This window comes from Canis lupus, chromosome 25 (genome assembly GCF_048164855.1).
Source record: "Canis lupus baileyi chromosome 25, mCanLup2.hap1, whole genome shotgun sequence".
In the NCBI taxonomy this organism is placed as follows: Eukaryota; Metazoa; Chordata; class Mammalia; order Carnivora; family Canidae; genus Canis; species Canis lupus.
The window spans coordinates 20,393,044-20,413,036 of record NC_132862.1 but is presented as its reverse complement, the minus strand read 5'-3'; the positions used below and the strand labels follow the sequence as shown (position 1 = coordinate 20,413,036).

Genomic DNA, 19,993 nt, shown 5'->3' with positions numbered 1-19,993 from the left:
ATGGGGGAATGTAGGAATAATTTGTTTCTCATTTTCTTATTTTCTTCCTCAAAATATGGTCAGTGAAGTCTTAGGAAGAAATAGAGATATCTTTCATAGCAGATCAAGTGATTGAAAAGCCTCTGACTTTTGGAATCTTTAATGACAAAAATTCCTGCCAAAAGTGAATGGTATTTTCTTTACATTTGGAAAAGTGCATTGTTACCTCTCAGATTGAGGTGATCTCTCCAGGTAAGAATCTGGCTGATTTGAGGAAAGAATCCTCCTGAGGCTCCTAAGACCTTCATAGCTTCTCACACTCAAGCTTTCTGGTACTTACATGAAAGATTTTGAGGAAAAGAGGGTAATGAGTGCCTTTTGACTGCAAGACTATGAACACATCAACCTAATCTCCTTTGGTGGCTTTAAAGATAAGGCTATACTCAGCTTTATCTTCAGCAAAATTCTATCCTCTAGCACAAGAAGAACATAAATGTAGGGACGCCTGGGTGGCTCAGTGGTTGAGCATCTGAGCTCCCCACTGGGAACCTGCTTCTCCCTCTGCCTATGTGTCTGCCTCTCTCTCTGTGTCTCTCATGAATGAATAAATAAAATCTTAAAAAAAAAAAAAAAAGAACACAAATGTAAATGGTAACAGTAACAATGATGCTATTAACTGATAATATAACAATAACCACATATACAATAATAAAAAAACAATCCTGTTTACCAAATAATTACTATGTCTCATGTACTATGTTGAACACTTCATATACATTTTATTATTTAATCTTCACAGTTAATTAATAAGCCAGTAATTGTTATTCCCATTCTTTTTTTTTTTTTTTTTTTTTTAAGATTTCTTTATTTTAGAAAGAGCACACATGGTGGGGAGGCAGGAGAGAAAGAGAGAGAGAGAGAAGCAGATTTCCATTGAGCATGCAGCCCAACTCAGGGCTCAATGTCACAACGCCCCACAACCCTGAGACCATGACCTGAGTCAAAGTCAAGAGTAGGACGCCAAACCAACTAAGCCACCCATGTGCTGCTTTATCCCCATTCTTATATGAGGTAACTGAATTGCAGAGAGGATAAGTCACTTGTCCATGGTCCCACTGTAAATAGTAGATCAGGATTTGAATCTAGATCTGTCTGGGTGCAATAACTGTAGCCTTTCATGTGCCACACAGCCTCCCAAAACTGGATTGTAAATTCTACAAGAGCAAGAATATGTGAAGCCATGTGAAGCCACGTATTTTCAGCATCTGGAACATTACTTAGAACATAGCGAGTGTTGGGTAAATGTTTATTGATGAATCAATGAACTAACATTTGTCAAGTGCAGCCTCCACCAGTGCTGTAACTTTCAGACACCACCTGCCACATTGCCCTACTCTGACATCATCTCTACCACTGATCACTACTCCCAGAAGTCACACTGATGCAAAAGTTATTAACATTGGCTTGGAATGGCCAATGGCCTGCTTTTCACCCAGCCTATATGTGAGGCACAGATGTTGAGCTACAACTTTTCCTGCTTACTCTACTTTGTCTATTCCCCAAATTGAATTCCCCTCTGGAAACCAAAGCAAGTTTAAATCCCATTCCTTATTCTAGACTCAGAGGTGCACCAGAGAGTAAGGTTGGCCCTCCCCTTCTGGGTGTGAAGCCCATACTGCCTGCCCCAATCTAGAAACGTGTGTTCCCTTTAGCTTCTGGCTAGTGACCTCACCACATGCTCAAAACCCAGATTTGGTCCCATGACCTTTTTCCTTTGGAAGAACTTTTGCCACATGTGACTGATAAGAACAAATTGCTGCATTATCTTGTTTAAAAATAGAGGTTTCACAATTGGGATACTTTTGTTTGTAACAGAATACCTAAACAATATTGACTTAAAAAATAAGGACGTTTATAACATCATGTGACAAAATGTCTGCAGCGAGGGTGGTTCCAGGGTTGGCTAATTAAGCAGCTTAATGATGCTAGTGCTGGAATCACCTTATTTTCCTTATTTTCTATTCTCTTGGCTTTCCTTTCATGGTCCCAAGGTGACTGCTTGCACCAAACGTCTTTGTGCATTACAACATGCAACAACAAAAAAGAACAGGTAAAAATCTTTCCTAGAAGTTCCTAGCAAACTTCCTGAGAGCCACTGGCCACAATAGGTAACAGGCCCCCCCAAACCAATTACTGACCCTGATCTGCTACCCTTCCTACTCCCCTATACTTGTGAACTTAAGCACCATGAACACTTTTCCTGTCTGGATGTCATGAAAATAATTCTTTTCCATGAGAGAAATAAGGTATATACAAAAGGTTAACAGTTATCTCTGGGTGGGGGTTGCAGGTGATTTTCTTCAGAAAATTTTATGTTATGTACCAGTACTACTTTTCTTTTAAACACTTTTTATTTTAAAATAATTTCAAACTAATAGAATATTTGCGAGAATGGAATGAGGTACTCCCATATATCCTTTGCCAGATTCATGGATATTTAATATTTTGTCACATTTGTTTCATTAATTTCTCTATTTTGGGGGAACCATTTGAAAGTCTGTGAATATCATTCCCTCTACTTCATAATATTCGAATGTGTATATCCTAAGAACAAGAATATTCTTTCACAGGCCAGTACTACAGTTATAAAACTTAAGAAATTTAACATTGGGGGGATCCCTGGGTGGCTCAGCGGTTTGGCACCTGCCTTCCGCCCAGGGCGCAATCCTGGAGTCCCGGGATCGAGTCCTGGGCATGGAGCCTGCTTCTCTCTCCTCCTGTGTCTCTGCCTCTCTCTCTCTGTCTATCATAAATAAATAAATAAATCTTTTAAAAAAAAAAGAAATTTAACATTGATGTATCTCTTTGATCGACTACCCATGTTTTAATCCTGTCAATTGTCCCAATACTGTCCCTTATAGAAATTTTTTTCGATACAGGATCTAGTCCAGGATCATGTATTAATCCTTTTTTAAAAATAAAAAAAAAACCTTACTTCTTAAGTATAAGAAGGATCTTGGGTGGCTCAGTCGGTTAAGCATTTGTCTTTGGCTCAGGTTGTGATCTCAGGGTCCTGGGATTGAGCCCAGCTTTGGGCTCCCTGCTCAGTGGGGAGTCTGCTTCTTCCTCTCCCTCTGTCCCTCCTCCCTGCTCATGCTCTGTCTCTCTCAAATAAATAAGATCTTTAAAAAACTAAAATATAGGGCAGCCCTGGTGGTGCAGCGGTTTAGCGCCGCCTGCGCCCAGGGCGTGGTCCTGGAGACCCCGGATCCAGTCCCACATTGGGCTTCCTGCGTGGAGCCTGCTTCTCCCTCTGCCTGTGTCTCTGCCAGTCTCTCTCTCTCTCCAAATGAATAAATAAATAAATCTTAAAAAAAAAAAAACTAAAATATCATTGACATACAACATTATTAGTTTCAGGTGTACAACATAATGATTTGATATTTATATATATTGCGAAATGGTCATCACAAGAAGCCTAGTTAACATCTGTCACCTTACATAGCTACAGAATTTTTTTCTAGTGATGGGAACTTTAAGGTTCATTCTTTTAACTTTCAGATATGCAATACATTCTATCAACTATAGTCACATATCCATTATATTTCCATGACTTCTTTATTTAATAACTGGAATTTTGTACCTTTTATTTTTTTTAATTATTTATTTATTTTGGAGAGAGCACACATGGTGGAGGGAGGGGTAGAGAGAGAGAGGGAGAAAGAAAAATCTCAAGCAGACTCTCCACTGAGCAGGAAGCCCCATATAGGGCTCAGTCCCACGACCCTGAGATCATAACCTGAGCCGAAATAAAGAGTTGAATGCTTAACCAACTGAGCCACCCAGGCACCCCTGGAAGTTTGTAGCCTTTGATTCCTTTTATCCATTTTGCCCACCCCCACCCCCAGCCTATGGCAATGACCAGCCTGTTTCTTTGAGTTTGGTAGGACTTTTCTGTGTTTTTGTTTTTTATGATTCCACATATAAATGAGATGATAAGGTATGTGTCTTTGTCTGATGTATTTCACTTAGCATAACGTCCTCCAGTTTCATCTATGATACCACAATGCCAAGATTTCACTTTTTAATGTTTGAATAATATTCCACTGTGTATATATATTCCATTATATATAACATTTTTTTAATCCATTCATCAATAGGTAGACACTTAGGTTGTTTCCATATCTTGGCTGTTGTAAATAATGTTGCAGTGAGCATGGGGGTGCATATATCTTTATGAAGTAATGTTTTTACTTTCTTTGGATAAATATCCAGAAGTGGAATTGCTGAATCATATGGAAGTTCTTTGTTTATTTTTTTGAGGATCCTCCATACTGTTTTCTGCTTTAATTCACATTCCCATCAATGGTGCATGAGGGTTCCTTTCCTCCACATCCTTACCAGCACTTGTTATCTCTTGTATTTTTGATAATAGTGTTTCTAACACGTGTGAGGTGATAACTCATTGTGGTTTTGATTTGCATTTCTCTGATATTTAGTGATGTTGGGCATCTTTTTATGTACCCGTTGGCAGTCTGTATCTTTGGAAAAATAAGTATTAAGATCTTCTGCCCATTTTTAAATCAGATTGGGTTTTTGTTATTGAGTTGTATGAAGTTTCCAAAATATATATTTTGGATATTCACCCCTTACCAGATAAATGATTTCCAAATATTATCTATTCAGTAGGTTGTTTTTTTCATTTTGTTGATGGTCCCCTTTGCTATGCAGAAACTTTTTATTTTTTTTAAACTTTTAAAAAAATAATAATAATAATAAACTTTTTTTCCTTCATGAGAGACAGTGAGAGACAGGCAGAGACACAGGCAGAGGGAGAAGCAGGCTCCATGTACAGAGCCCAACCTGGGACTAGATCCAGGGTCTCCAGGATCACAACCTCGGCTGAAGGCGGTGCTAAACCGCTGAGCCACCCGGGGCTGCCCTGCAGAAGCTTCTTAATTTAATGTAGTCTCACTTTCTTATTTTTGCTTTTGTTGCCAATTTTTGGTGTCAAATCCCAAAAATCATTGCCAAGACCAATGTCAAGGAGGATAATGCTTTTTGTCTAGGAGTTTGATGGTTTTGAGTCTTACATTCAAGTCTTTAAACCATTTTGAATTTTTTTTTTTTGTATGTGCTGTGAGATAGAGGTCCAGTTTCATTCCTTTGCATGTGGCTATTCAGTTTTCCCAACACCATTTATTGAAGAGACTGACCTTTCTCCATTATATATTCTTGGCTCTTTTGTCATAAATTAATTAACATATGTGTGTGGGTCACTTGTCTTTTTAATCTGCTTTATCTGGATGGCTTCCTCAACCTTTCTTTCTCTTCTTGCCACTGACTTTTTTTTTTTTTAAGATTTTATTTATTTATTCATGAGAGATGAAGAGAGGGAGGCAGAGACACAGGCAGAGGGAGAAGCAAGCTCCATGCAGGGAGCCTGAGGTGGGACTCGATCCCAGGTCTCCAGGATTAGGCCCTGGGCTGAAGGTGGCGCTAAACTGCTGAGCCACGGGGGCTGCCCACCACTGACATTTTGTAAGAGTATGCCAATCATTTTACAAAATGTCCTCAATTTGGGTTTCTTTGATGTTTCCTCATGATTGGATTCAGATTATGCATTTTGTCTCAGAATATCACCTAAGTGGTGATGTGTTTCTCTCCTCAGGGTATCATATCTGGAGACATATAAAGTCCATCTTCCCCTCATTAGTAATGTTAATTTTAATCACCTGGTTATAGTATTGTCTAGTTTCTCCACTGATGAATGATTTTTCTAATCATAAAAGAAAATAACTTTTAAAAAACTAATATATTATAAAAGTTCATATTACAGTAACTGGGAACTGAATTTAAGTGAAAAACTGTATTCCATGCTCTCTTGTTTTTGCAAGGGAAAACTTGCTACACCCCATCAACAATACTGAATTTGAGAGATAGGAATGGGACTTTAAAGCATCATGTTGCAGAAAAGAAGGTTGAAGTCCAGAGAGGTGAAGTAACCTGCTCAACCTGAGTATCACAGCCAGGGCTAGGACCAGAGTCCTGTCCCTGATCTGCTACCCTTCCCACTCCACTATACCTGTAAGCCAAAGCACAACAAATGTTTTCCCTGCCCTGCTGTCACCAAGAACTCATCCTTTTTTTTTTTTTTTTTTAAAGATTTTATTTATTTATTCATGATAGTCACAGAGAGAGAGAGAGAGGCAGAGACACAGGCAGAGGGAGAAGCAGGCTCCATGCACCGGGAGCCCGATGTGGGATTCGATCCCGGGTCTCCAGGATCGCGCCCTGGGCCAAAGGCAGGCGCCAAACCGCTGCGCCACCCAGGGATCCCAGAACTCATCCTTTTAAAAGAAGAGATCTGGGGTGCCTGGGTGGCTCTGTGGTTGAGGGTCTGCCTTTGGCTTAGGTCATGATCTCAAGGTCCTGGGACGGAGTCCCACATTGGGCTCCCCACAGGAAGCCTGCTTCTCCCTCTGCCTATGTCTCCGCCTCTCTCTCTGTGTCTCTCATGAATAAATAAAATCTTAGAAAAATAATAAAGTAAAAGAAGAAATCTAGTGCCCCCCTTGCCCACCCCCTTGCCATTCCATATTATAATACTGCCAAGTCTTTAGTCCGGACTCCAGATCTGCTCACATTAAAACACTATCCATGTCCAAACTGGAAATGAGTTTCCTGTTTTATCATTTAAATGGGTAACCTTACTCCCCAGTTATCTCCACAAACTCTCACTGCTCATGCTCACAGCTTGGAGCCAGCAAAAGAATGAGATAAAACAGTTACACAATGGTATGTTGGATGTATTCCACAGAGGTGCCTTTGTGTAACTTGTAAGAAGAAGAGTAATGATTTTCTTTTTCCTGGCTAGAAACAGTCAACTGTGCTATTTTGAAATCTACCAAAGGCAGACAGTCCAGAACCTATAATTGTAGAGAGGGACCATCTATCCTGGCAGCAGTGTCTGTGTGTGTAGGTTGTAAAAGGCAGTACTGGGCCAGCAGTAGATTCAGCACCAGGAGAGCTGAGGTTTCAACCCAGTCCTGTCATAATACATTTCCTGTATTGCCATTTTGTTTCACGATAACAAGTATTGACCTCTGCTTCTCCTACTGATGACAAGAAGAGACACTCTTACAACTTACATGGATATTTGTGAAGACAAATAGAGAGCAATGAATGGAACAAATCTTAGAGGCTCTTCCACTTACTGGTTGTTATGGAACTGCTATGGGCTGAGTTGTCTCTGTATGTCGAAGACCTAATGCCTACTACCTCACAATGTGACTGTATTTGGAGATAGGGCCTTTAAAGAGGTAATTAAATTAAAATGAAGTCATTAGGATAAAACCCTAATCCTGAAGACCATGTGAAGCCAAAGAAAGAGGGCAGCCATCTACAAGCCAAGGCAAGAGGCTTCAGAAAAAAACAATTCTGCTGACACTTTGATAGGACTTCCAGCCTGCATAATTGTGAGAAAATAAATTTCTGTTGCATAAGGCACCAGTCCGTGGTACTTCATTATGGCAACCCTAGAAAACTAACAGGAGAACTTTGTGAAATGTACTCCTTCTAGAAAGAATAAGCTATGTAATTTGTACATAGTACAAAATAAAAATGTGGGGCCCCTTAAGGAATTAAAAAGTCCAAGATAGTGACAGTAGAGGATTAAACCAAGTATGGAGCCCCTCTAAGCATGGACCCTGTGTGACTCCACACATCTCCCACCCACGAAGCCAGTTCTGCTTTTAGACTTCAGTTTCCTTATCTGGTAAGTTGTGATAATAACTGCGCCTAGCTTTAGGTTTGTTGAGAAGATTAAATCAAGTTCTAGAACTCAGTTCTCAGAAAACATGAAAGGGTTACCAAGATAGGTGTTTAAAGTTTATCATTAGGGGATCCCTGGGTGGCTCAGCGGTTTAGCGCCTGCCTTTGGCCCACAGTGTAATCCTGAAGTCCTGGGATCGAGTTCCACATCAGGCTCCCTGCATGGAGCCTGCTTCTCTCTCTCCCTTTCTCTCTCTGTATCTCTCATGAATAAATAAATAAAATCTTTAAAAAATAAATAAAGTTTATCATTAAATGTCTTACAGAGGTTATAAGTCATAGGATCACAAGAAACAATAGTTTGGTGTTTTTTTTTTTTTTCCTCTGTATATGGTCAGTAAGACAGTCAGTGGGAGGGGAGAGTGTATATGGGGAGTGGGCAGGAACATTTCAGAGCTGAGAGATTCTGCTGGGGTGAACAATGCAGACTGTTTCATAATTTGATTATTTATAGTCTTAGGGTCCCTGCTGCAGGGCATACAATTTCTTTCTCCTCTCTCTCCCTCTCCTGCTCTGTAGCAAGTATGCTCCACTGGAAGAGGCACTGGGACCCTGGAGCTTCCAACTTGCTGCCTGACTTTCTGACAAAAGTATTATTATTTCCACACATATGATTCTTTTATTCTATAAATAAATAAAGCTTTAGAAGGCAACTAAACACAACCCTGATATCTAAAATAGGACAGGACAAATAAAGCTGATCCTTAGGAGACTAATCCTCATTAGGAGGTAAAGTCAGAGGATTTTGAGTGGCATTTTGGAAGGGGGTGATTATTTTCTTTTACATGTATATTTAAGAGCATTTAGAAGCCAGTACATTGAACAAATTGGAATAAAATGCCCAGCACTAACAACTTTTCAAACAATTATACCATATGGAAATAATTTTTAGTGCAACACAGAAGGTTCTAAATCTTCTGCTGGAATTTCAGCAAATTTCAATTCCTTGCAACTCAATCCCTGCTAAGGCAGGGTTGAATCTAGGTTCCAGTTCTTTCCCTTCCTAACATGCTGATGGGAGCACTGATTCACATCTACTCATTGCCTTTTTGAAAGCAAAGCTCAGAACCTTGCAAATAAGCTCTACAAGAAAGCATCACCTGTCTTCATATCTGTGGTCACTCACAAATGTACTCAATAAAAGCAAAATGGAAAAAAAAAATAAAATAAAAGTAAAATGGGGTTGATTGAGAAAAGTTTTTAGTTTTTGAGCGAAACAAAAAGATGGTTGTAACATATGCCCTGATTTTTTTTTATTATTATTAGAATAAATCTAGACTCCCTCCATACCCTAAGTGATCTGGTTGTTGTTGTGAGAGGTAGTAGAAAGATAAAACAATATTCAAGCTGCTTTTCTTCTGGGCTTTGTTCATTGCCCCGGTAATCATAGCCTCTTCGTTCTAGTTGCTTAGAAAAGGAATGAGGTAGAACAGGGTCATGTAATTAATATAATTATACTTAATTAACATGTAATGATAATTACATGTTGAAAACTAACACATTCTAAAATTCCCACAGTGCGTGGAAAACTATACCACCAAGACAGACTGAGCCTGATGCAAAGGTATGTCACAAAGCAATGTGATGAAGAGACAAATTCAATCTTGATCACCAGATCATATCTTCAGAACTTTCACCTTTTTTCAGAATAAAAACACTTCAGGGGATCCTAGGTGGCTCAGTTGGTTCAATGTGTCTGCCTTTGGTTCAGCTCATGATCTCAGGGTCCTGGGATCTAGCCCCGCATCAGGCTCCCTGCTCAGTAGGGAGTCTGCTTCTCCCTCTGCCTCTGTGATCTCTCCTGCTTGCTCTTAAATAAATTAACAGAATCTTCAAAACAAAAACACTTTACCTTGCTCCATTTATTTCAGGGAAGGCAAAATGTACCCACATTTATTATCTCATTTGAAGTCCCAGTATTAGATTATTTCAAGTACTCAGGTTACCTCAGGTGATGGAGATTTAGTGTGAGACTATCTGGAGAATGAAGGAAATGCAGGAAACCACTGAACCATCAAGCCTCATAAGATCTGGAGCATGGTTAAATATTCAACAGTAACACTATGTGTCTATTATTCTTGTTAATTCAGCTTTTCTCTAAGCAGGAACTCTAGTGCTGAACTGTGTTGAATCATGCTAGCATGTGACTTTGGGCAAGTTACTTAAGCTTTTTTGTGGCAGTTTCCTCATCTGTGAAATGGAAACACACTTCACAAGGTTGAAGTTAAAGCATTTAAATAGTACCAGACACATAGATATTGGTGTTTTCTAGTATCATTTTTATTATTGTTGTATTTTCTATTACTTCTGTAGGTATTTTCCACTACTCTTATGATGTCTATGGTCTCAAGGTTCTTTTTTTTTTTTTTTTTTTTTCATCTCATAATTCTGATTCCTACCTTTTCTATGTGTGACTTTCAGGATTTACCCATTTTTGCTTTATGTTTTGAGTTACTGACTTTCTTCTGATCTTACTTTCTACACTTCATGCTTCTACTTATTCATGCTTCTGCTTACTGCCTTCATTCTATGTCCCTCTCTGCTTCTTTCTGCTTTATCCTATTCTGTTTTTTTAATGTGTCTCACATTTAATATCTTGAGACAGAACCTGAGGGGGCCACTTAGTGACTAGTTTGTAGGGAAATCTACTGATGAGTTCCCATGCTTGCTTGCTCCAGGCTGTTGGCAAGTTTCTACCTGATTGTCTTTGATTCAGGTGGGAACCCATGGTCCAATTAGTACCGTTCAAGGGTCTCAGGATGTTAACTGAGAATTCTGTGTGTAAAGAACTATCTTGGACTCTTGTCAGAAGAAGTGTGGGGGTGGCAGCACCCAGGGTTTCATGGCTCCATTCCAGTGCTTTCTTTAGCATTATTGTCATCCCATTTATAGGTGATGAAGTGATCCTACATCTTATGTCAAGTGTCAAAAATGTCAAGTGATCCTACATCTTAGAACTCGGTTCTTTATTTAATTTTACCAAAGAAGAGGTGCTATTTCTTACACTTCCTTTTATGCAGGAATGGGTGATTATTTTTTTCAGAAACAGCATCTTGCAGAATAGAAAGTAGTTCTAAGGCTATTACACTATGATTAATTCAGAATTCAGGCAATATAGGGCCAAATCGAAACTATATCAGGAGAAATTAAGAGAAACAAGGTTTAAAGCACTTAAAGACAGACATACTAAAGTGATGGTTGAGACACTTTCTCCTTGCTCCCTTAATACCCTGGCTAGTTTAACAAACCACAGTACTAATTACTGGCAATTCACATGTTACACACAGTCAGCATCCTTCAGTGAAAAGGCCTTTCTGGAGATAGAATCTGGAGGAGCTAGGGAAAGCAGGAAAGAACTTCATTTTTATAGAATTTGGGAGATAAGATGCTCTAGCCTAAAGATTTGTTAATCAGCAACTTTTTTCAACTTGCTACAAAAGTTCCTTTAATAAAAGCATTTATTTAAATCAGTTGTCCAATCCTCATTTTACATCTGTTCTAACTAAAACTCCTTCTTCTTAATCCCCTTAGAAGTTTCTGGATTGAAATCTAACATGCCACTTAAAATGTAAATTCTAGTTAAGTGGAAGAATTCTAGTTAGGGATTAGGAGAGACTGAATAAAGCAACAGTAAATTAATGATTGTCCAGGTGAAAAGGTGAGTGGGGTAGGAATTAATGGATTAGTCTGAGGCCTGAGAATCATATGTGGCACTTGTCCAGAGAATGGGGTGTACTACAATGTCAAACTGGGTAAATTTTGATTAGTAGTGAGCCATGATATACTATTTGAAAACTGAGCCTTACTAAATATTGTGGCAAGGTGGGAGTTAACTGGTTATGGATAATTCTCTGCTGTTGATTGTGCATGTTCCCAGGAACTCTAAAAAGGCTTGTGCACAGTGCATTTGGTTGGAAGGAATGGCAGTGACTTGTCACCCAAGGAAAGACCTGAGCCTGCTTATGAAGACTGCTCTGTGGATCATCTGCAGGGAATAGAAAAGAAGAATTGCTGCTGTGTACTGAACGGACTGACTTGCCATGTTGTCGGCCTCTCTCAGAATATAGAAACCAGAGATGCTTTTTAGGGAATTCAATTAACTATGTTTATAAATGGGGTTAACTGTTTAAGGGAATTTAATTTGTTTAGTTTAGCCATTAATTGAACATTAATAAAAGACCATGAAATGCAATAGCCTCTATTTTTAATTAAAATTGTTTTCCATTTATAAATAGAATAACAAAATGGGTAATTGAATGTAACTGGGTTTTTGGATTTGTCTGGCAGGTAACCGAAGAATAACCAGCACAATCTGGGTTGTGAGGGGAGGGTGATTAAAATAAGACCCTGCTTGAAGTGAGATGCTGGTCCTATTTCTAACCTGTCTCCATAGGCAGAAAGGGAATAGGGAGGAGCATTGAGTTCATATGTGGTGTCAGTAATGATAGCTGAGCTGTGCCTTAGTATCCAGCTAAAGGATATTAAAATAATGTCTGGGTTATCATCGGTGCCATGCTTAGAATCAGATGGCATAAGCCATAATTGCTTCTAGAAAGAATTCTAAAGCTAAGCTTGTTTCATTTGAATTTGGGTTCATGATTTATACCATGTGTCCAACTGACTCTACTGTGTTTAACAGTGTGACTGGGGTAGGAAGAGTCCGAGGTAATGAGATCCTTTAAGACAACTCTGGTCCAGTTCTTCCTGAACTTCTAAGGAGGTAGCTCCTGGCAGTTAGAAGTTTGAAGCAAAAGACATCATTCCTTCCTTCCTCCCTCCCTCCCTCCCTTCCTTCCTCCCTCCCTCCCTCCCTCCCTCCCTCCCTCCCTCCCTTCCTTCCTTCCTTCCTTCCTTCCTTCCTTCCTGCATTCAATGAATTTCTATTGAACGTCTCGGATAAGCAGGGCTTTATTTTTTATTTTATTTTTTTAAAGTTACTATTTATTTATTTGACAGAAAGAGAGAGCACAAGTAGGTAGAGTGGCAGGCAGAGGGAGAGGGAGAAGCAGGCTTCCCACTGAGCAGGGAGCCTGATGTGAGGCTGTATCCCAGGACCCTGAGATCATGAACTGAGCCGAAGGCAGATGCTTAACTGACTGAACCAGCCAGGTGCACCAAAGGAGGGCTTTAGATTCCCTAAAGAACATAAAGATAAAACAAATTGGCATCCTACCCTTATTAGGAATTTAGCCAGTGAGGGACATAAGCCCTGTGTAAAAATAATAGTACAATTGTTTTATTGCATAAAAAAAAAAGGAAAATATATTTACTGATGTCTTTTTTTTTTTTAAAGATTTTTTATTTATTCACGAGAGACAGAGAGAGAGGCAGAGATACAGGCAGGGGGAGAAGCTGGCTCCATGCAGGGAGCCTGATGTGGGACTCAATCTGGGGACTCCAGGATCACACCCTGGGCCAAAGGCAGGCACTAAACCACTGAGCCACCCAGGGATCCCCTATTTAGGGATGTCTTATTATGTGTCAGGCAATGTGCTCTGTCATCGTGCACATGATGTCTCCTCAAAACCTCACAACTACCCTGGGAGGTAGATTTTAGTAGAAATGAGCAAAGATCATCTTTAATTGAGGAAGAAACATTATTAAGGACTATGGGTGCAAAGTCATCCAGTTTGCACAGCATGGGAGTATGAAGAAGTATCAGTAAGTGGATAGACTGGTAGAAAGTGGATCAGTAAGTGTAGAAAGGTAAGTTGGAGGCCAGGATGTAAGGGCATTTGAATGCCCAAAGAGAGTGTGGGCTTTGTTCCCTGGTGAAGGAACATGTTCAAGAGTTTTTTTTTTTTTTTTTTTTTTTAAGATTTATTTATTTATGATAGAGAGAGAGAGAGAGAGAGAGGCAGAGACATAGGAGGAGGGAGAAGCAGGCTTCGTGCCGGGAGCCCAATGCGGGACTCGATCCCAGGACTCCAGGATTGTGCCCTGGGCCAAAGGCAGGCACCAAACGCTGAGCCACCCAGGGATCCCCTGTTCAAGTGTTTTGAAAGGAGTCGAGAATGATCAGGACTGTGCTTCAGAGAGAGGTAGCCGGAAGCCTGTGAAGACCAGACAGGCACACGATGTGACCTTGGTGAGTCAGGTGGACCTCTTTTGGAATCTGCATCTAAACAAATCAGTGTGTGTGTCCTCGTGCCTGCAAAGGCTTGGGGATGCAGGAATAAAGACAGCCTGCTCCCTGTTACTTGGGAGGGCAGAATTGAAAAAAAGTAGATTGTGGACAAGCAATGCTTTAGATGTATAAAGAAAAAAATGGCTTGAAGATAGAGACCTTGGTTTCAACCCCCAGTTCTGTGTATTCTGGAGCAATTTACTTATATAAAATTGCTGAGCCTTTGATTCCTTATGTTAAAAGGGGGCTAATAGCACTCACCCTAATGAATGGTTATGAGGATTAAATGAGGACACAAGACCAAGGTCTTTGGATGATAAAGTCAGAAAACTAGAGTCTGCTTGCTAGGAGAAAGATCTGAGTTTCTGTGCTCCTTGTGGCAGAAAAGGAATCCAAGCTGGGGCTTAGAAGGCTACTTGTCAGGAATGCTGTAGAAGGGGTTCTTACATCCCATAGGTGGCTGCATCAAATGGCCAGTGGGGTCCTTTTTAAGTTCTATTTTTGTTACTCCCTGCAGGCTTTCTCATGCTTTCAAAATGTTCCTCTCCCCATTCATACTCACGGTACTAGTACCTGGCACAACTCATAGGTACTAAAGGTAAGCAATAACCATAGGAATCACTAAGCAGAAAATAGATATCTAGACCTACAGAGCTAATTCATGTTGAAACCGCAGGAGTTGTAAATGGATTTTTTCCATTAAGCCAGCTGGAATCCAGGATAGTGGGTAAACTCTGGATGTCTCCTCATCAGGCATCCTATTTCACTTCTGCTACATTGTTCTAATCCTTTGGGGCTTCTCCAAGATACCTAAAGGTCAATAATACACACACACACACACATATACTTTTAAAAAAAAAATGAAACATTATGATGAAGCTAAATGTAGAACAAAGGAGCTCTAACTCTTGTTAAGGAGGAGAAGAAGAGAGTTCAGGGAGAAGGAGGCTGAAATCTCACCCATTGGTTCTTTTCTTACCCACTTTGGAACCCTTGATTTCAATACTACTGTTCCAGCCCTGGCCTTGTTTTCAGCTTTCCTCTTTTGTTTTCTGGACTCTGATGGCAGCTGTTATCACTCCAGCTGCAGAGGGGATGGGAGGCAACTTCCTGTTATTCTATCCTGCCATCCCTGTGGGGGTGGGCCATTCCCTCCCCCATCTGCTGCGGATTGCAGAATGTGAGCCTGGATGCAGTCATCCTATGACCAGAGCTGGAAAAATGATTGGTAGCCACCCTGCCACTGTTCGAAGGCATTTGGGGAGCAAAGTAGGGAACAGGCACCACTGATAAGTGTGTTCCTAACTAAGGGAGGGGAAGGCTGAGGGGCTGAGAGGTAGGTTAAGTGGGTTGTGCAGAAAATAAGTTAAGGGTTGTTGCATGAATGATGGGAGAGTGGGAAAAGGGAAGGATTCTGGCCAAAGTATGAGAGAGAGAGAGAGAGAGAGAGTTATGGTTTCTGGCTGTGGGATTATTTGGGTTCTGGGTGCATTAAGGAATAGAAGGTGATTAGAGGTGATATGATGATCCATTCTTCTATAGTCCTATATTTTTATTTATTTATTTATTTTTATTTATTTATTTATTTATTTATTTTATTTTATTATTATTATTTTTTATGATAGTCACAGAGAGAGAGAGAGAGAGAGAGGCAGAGGGAGAAGCAGGCTCCATGCACTGGGAGCCCGACGTGGGATTCGATCCCGGGTCTCCAGGATTGCGCCCTGGGCCAAAGGCAGGCGCCAAACCACTGTGCCACCCAGGGATCCCAGGCCTATATTTTTAGTGAGTCTTTTCTTTGAATCAGAATATAAGGAATACAAAGAGGATTAAGCATGGAACTTGCTTAATCCTGTGGGAAGGTAAGAAAATATATAAAACGGACATATTTAATCATATGTTTATACCTCTGTACAATCTCAATAACCCTTACAACAATCTTTGATGTATTATCAACCCCATTTTATTTTATTTTATTTTATTTTTTTAAATTTTTTACTTATTTATGATAGGCACACAGTGAGAGAGAGAGAGAGAGGCAGAGACACAGGCAGAGGGAGAAGCAGGCTCCATGCACTGGGAGCCCGACATGGGAATCGATCCCGGGTCTCCAGGATCGCGCCCTGGGCCAAAGGCAGGCGCCAAACCGCTGCGCCACCCAGGGATCCCTATCAACCCCATTTTATAAAGGAGGTGATCGAGGTTTCCGATGGCAAGTTTTAGTGACTTGCCCAGTTATACAGCAAGTAAGTGCCAGAACTGGGCAATCGGCCCCTAGCCCTTCTTCTTTCCACTATCGCACACACGGAGGACTAGGACTTAGTTAGGCTTTGAGAGAGGGGCAAGACTTAACACGCAGAAGAGTGGGGATTCCAGCTAGGCCAGAAGGTGAGAATCAAGCAGGGATATGTTGAATAGACCAGTTTGTCTATAAGAGAGGGTCTCCTGGGAGCAAAGTGGGAGATAAGGTGGGAAAGAAATAGAGACCAGGTTCAGGAGTGTTTTAAATGGCTAGCTAAGAATTGCAGGGAAAGGGAGGGGGGGCTGATTTAGAGGGGAGGATGTTGATGGCTAAAGCAAGCTGTTTTAGAAAACTCATCTGGTGGTGATGCATAGAAAGACTTAGGAGTCTTTCTAAGGAGGTTGGGAAGTTAGAAGTTTGAAATAGCATAGGTCTGACAACAGCATAATGGTGATAATAGAAAGTAGATCTATGAGATCAGAGGCCTGGGTCTGTGGATTTTTTTCAGCATTATAGTGTTTGAATGAGTGTCCATTGTCGGCAATGGCCACTATAAAGAGAAAAAGTGGTTGGGGGGTCAAATGGATCTTGGTTTCAACCCCAGTCCTGGATGTTCTGGATTAATTTATTTACATTATCTGGCTGAGCCTGATTCCTTATGTTAGAATGGGGCTAATGACACTTTATCGGCTGTTAGGATTAAATGAGATACAACGTTTGATTCTGCACATCTATCTACAATTCTTTGGCGGACTGGTGAAATGTAGATGTTGTCATCAACCGTAAAACAAACAATACAAACCAACAGAAAGCCAATACTCAATTCACTGTCCTTCCAGAAGATAATGGATAATACGCTATCTAGATCTCCTGTAAATAGAGCCACGGCTCACCATTCAGTTCTGTCTTGGATCAGATATTAGGCAAATTGAAAGAACAGTCTCCTGAGAATCATTCTGTTCGGTTAGCCAAGGGGATTATACAGCATGATATCCGTCAAGGGTAAATGTTAGTTAATTCTTAATTGATAGCTCAGCCGCTGCAATTGGCTCCATTCAACAGTAATTATTCTCATGTGGCTGGTTGAGCTCAATTGGGAGACTCCCCCCCCCCTCCCCGCCCTTCAGTGGTGCATGAAAGCAACAGCCTTCAGGTACTTAAAAAGGGTAAATAATAATTTTTCTTCGGAGACTCAATTTTTATTTGTCCAGAAGCTCGTGGGGTGTGATTTCTCACCGCTAAATGCAAAAGCAGCACATGGCTGATGAGGCCACCAGTTACCCCATTCAGAGCTGGGGGGAGGGGCGGGGGTCGCAACCGGTTTCTGGGATTCCCTCCCCGACCTTTCCGGCGCTTTGGAAGTTCTAAATTCCCCATCTAAGGGAACACGCAGCAGCCCCAAGACAATAAAAGGGGGCAGCAGAGTGAGCAGGCTTGCTTTACTCGCCGGACTCGGAGCTAGCCGTTTTCTGCTCCACGCGCCGCGGGACTCGCACTTGCCCGGGACACAGAGGAGGCGATTGTTTCTCCCTTACCAAGGGGGGCTCGGGTGGGTTAGTTTCGTTTCCGGTCTAGGATGTAGCAAAACACGCCCAGAGAAGTTTAAAGGCGCTTCCCCGTGCCATTTACCCCCTTTCCTCAGAGATAGCAGGAAAGGCAGCATTTTTTTTTTTTTTTTCCCTCTTTCCTCCTCCTCCAGCACCACCGCCACCGCCACCGCCACCGCCACCCACTCCCAGCCCCAGGCTGGCTCCGCGAGGAATGTATAGAGCAGGCGACTCCTCTGAGTGACGGCCGCGGCGCCCAATCAGCGGGCGCGCGGGCGCGGCCGGCCCCGCCCCCTTACGCACGCTCTTTGGCTAATTCCCGCAGGGAGGGAGGAGAGAGGCGAGTGGGAGGTGGGAGGGGGAGGTACCTGGAGCCGGGGGTGATGTCAGCTCGCAGCAGCTCGGTGCCTGCCCGGATTCCTGACATGGTGTAGGGCCGAGAGGGTGGGGAAGGCGGGAGCGGGACGGGACGGGCTTCGCGCTGGGCGCCTGCGGCGGGGCCGCCGTGCCGGGGCTCTGAACTCGGACGGAAGGTGAACCAGAACTTTTGGAACAAGTGCCCGGCGGCTCCCACCCCCCAGGTAAGGGCGTGGGGCTCCCCTCCGGGACCGGAGGGAAGTGGCACCGTCGTGCGGTTGCAGCTGCTCCTCCTCTTCCCCGGGTCGGTTTCCTTTCCTTACTCACTCCAGGTTCCCAAGGGGCGGGGGGTGGAGGGGGGACGGGGGACGGGAACTTTTTTGGGGGGGGGGGACAGGGCGTAACTCCTGGGGCTCCCAACTAGCTTTGATGTGAAAAGTACCTCCAGGATGGACATGTAAGGTATTGTCTGTGTCCTTCGACCCCCACACCCTGGTCTTCCAGCAATACCCTAGAACCCCAATTAGAGAAGTGTGTGTGTGTGTGTGTGTTGGGGGGCGGTGGTATTTAAAAATGTCGCAAGTTTATGAAATTTCGACTCAAAAATTATGCCCTTTGAGAGAATGAAAGGTTTGTATTTTTTTTTTTTTTAGCTTCGCGGTGGCTTGTTACATGTTGATTTAAATGAAAGGATATCATTGATATTCTTAATATTCTTATCAACCTAAAAAAATCCTTTTATATCAACCCCCCCCCCCAAAAAAAAATCCTTTTATATAGTCCAGTCAGGATGTGAGAAATTCACTTGGGGTGTATTCATGATGAGCTGCAGGAAAACTCGTCCCTTGGGGGCACACTTCTAAAACTCCAACTCCTTTTCACTCTGACATTCTCACTGAGAATCCCTTTCATTGCCAACTTTGTGATCTGGAGGGGTTAGGGAAGCTGCTGAGAATCTTCAGATCTGCTTTCTGTGGCTGCTTGAGAAAATGATGAAGGCTGGTAGTTGGGTTTTCAAGGATTATGTTGTTTTTTTTTTTTTTTGGAGAAGCGAGTTTTAACAGGGAAACGAGGTGGAAGGCGTGGCATGCAAACTCTTAATTATAGGAGCATGGATTTTTCAACATGTAGGACCAAAACAAATCCTTCATTTCAATAAGCAGCACAGAGAGCAATAGAAGAACGTGATTTAGTGTCCAGGTTTAGGTATTTAGGGAAAGCAATCGGCCGTTGGGAGGAAAAGGTATTTTGAGAAGTGGAAGTATGGAATTCTGATTTTTATTTCCTGTTTGAAACCCTTTTTTCCTGTTCGGAGATCTTGTGTGCTCAGGTCACTTTTTGGTTGTGAGGGACTTTCTGGGGAAAAGAACTCCGTAAACTGATTCAGAGCCCTCACTTACCAGTGCTTGAGGCCCTTTCTTTTGGAGAAGGGAAAAAAAACAACAACCAAAAACCCACATATGGGCTGAGACTTGGGAGTCAGGTTTCCCTTTTCATTCACCACTGTTCTCAGCAGTGAAGATCCTTCTGTTGCCAGGTCAGGTGTGAACTTCATCGTGAGGCAAAAGCTGCATCCCAGGTGCCTTGAATGAAAGGGCGTTTCCAGGAGGAGAAAAGAAGGAAGCCGCATCACATCTTATAAAACCAAGGAGGGAAATAGGGAACACAGGACTCATAGATGGGATTCTCCATCTTTGTAGCCCATGACAATCAGATTTCAGAGCTAGAAAGATGTGTTTTGTTTTGCTGTTGTGTATAGAACACCTGGGTCTGTATTATTCTTATCTTGAAAAAATTAGCACAGAGTGGATAAACAACAGGCTTTTTGCAAAGAGAAGATGTCTTTTACTGAAAAGATCAGAACACTTGTATTTCGGTTTGTGTTTTGGGGCTAAGAAATAGCAATTG

At 41.8% G+C, this 19,993-nt stretch overlaps 2 protein-coding genes and 1 long non-coding RNA gene across 32 annotated transcripts in view; 2 read left to right on the top strand and 1 right to left on the bottom strand.

Annotated features, from left to right (window-relative positions):
• Positions 1 to 11,918, top strand: part of SMCO2 (single-pass membrane protein with coiled-coil domains 2) — a 38,423-nt gene extending 26,505 nt beyond the window's left edge. Inside the window, exon 8 of the mRNA XM_072798553.1 lies at positions 11,690 to 11,918. Within this exon, the coding sequence (XP_072654654.1) occupies positions 11,690 to 11,810 (121 nt within the window). The 3' untranslated portion in view covers positions 11,811 to 11,918. The remainder of the gene's footprint in view (positions 1 to 11,689) is intronic.
• Positions 1 to 18,386, bottom strand: part of LOC140617328 (uncharacterized) — a 49,345-nt gene extending 30,959 nt beyond the window's left edge. The window contains exon 1 of the long non-coding RNA XR_012017570.1: positions 18,097 to 18,386. This is a non-coding gene — a long non-coding RNA (uncharacterized lncRNA). The remainder of the gene's footprint in view (positions 1 to 18,096) is intronic.
• The window catches only part of PPFIBP1 (PPFIA binding protein 1), a 167,242-nt gene continuing 165,266 nt past the window's right edge, over positions 18,018 to 19,993 (top strand). For 12 of the 30 annotated variants that reach the window (XM_072798543.1, XM_072798536.1, XM_072798541.1 and 9 more), the window contains exon 1: positions 18,018 to 18,309. The gene's annotated coding sequence lies outside the window, so the exon portion shown is untranslated. The remainder of the gene's footprint in view (positions 18,310 to 19,993) is intronic. The other 18 variants (XM_072798544.1, XM_072798537.1, XM_072798539.1 and 15 more) reach the window with 4 other exon arrangements.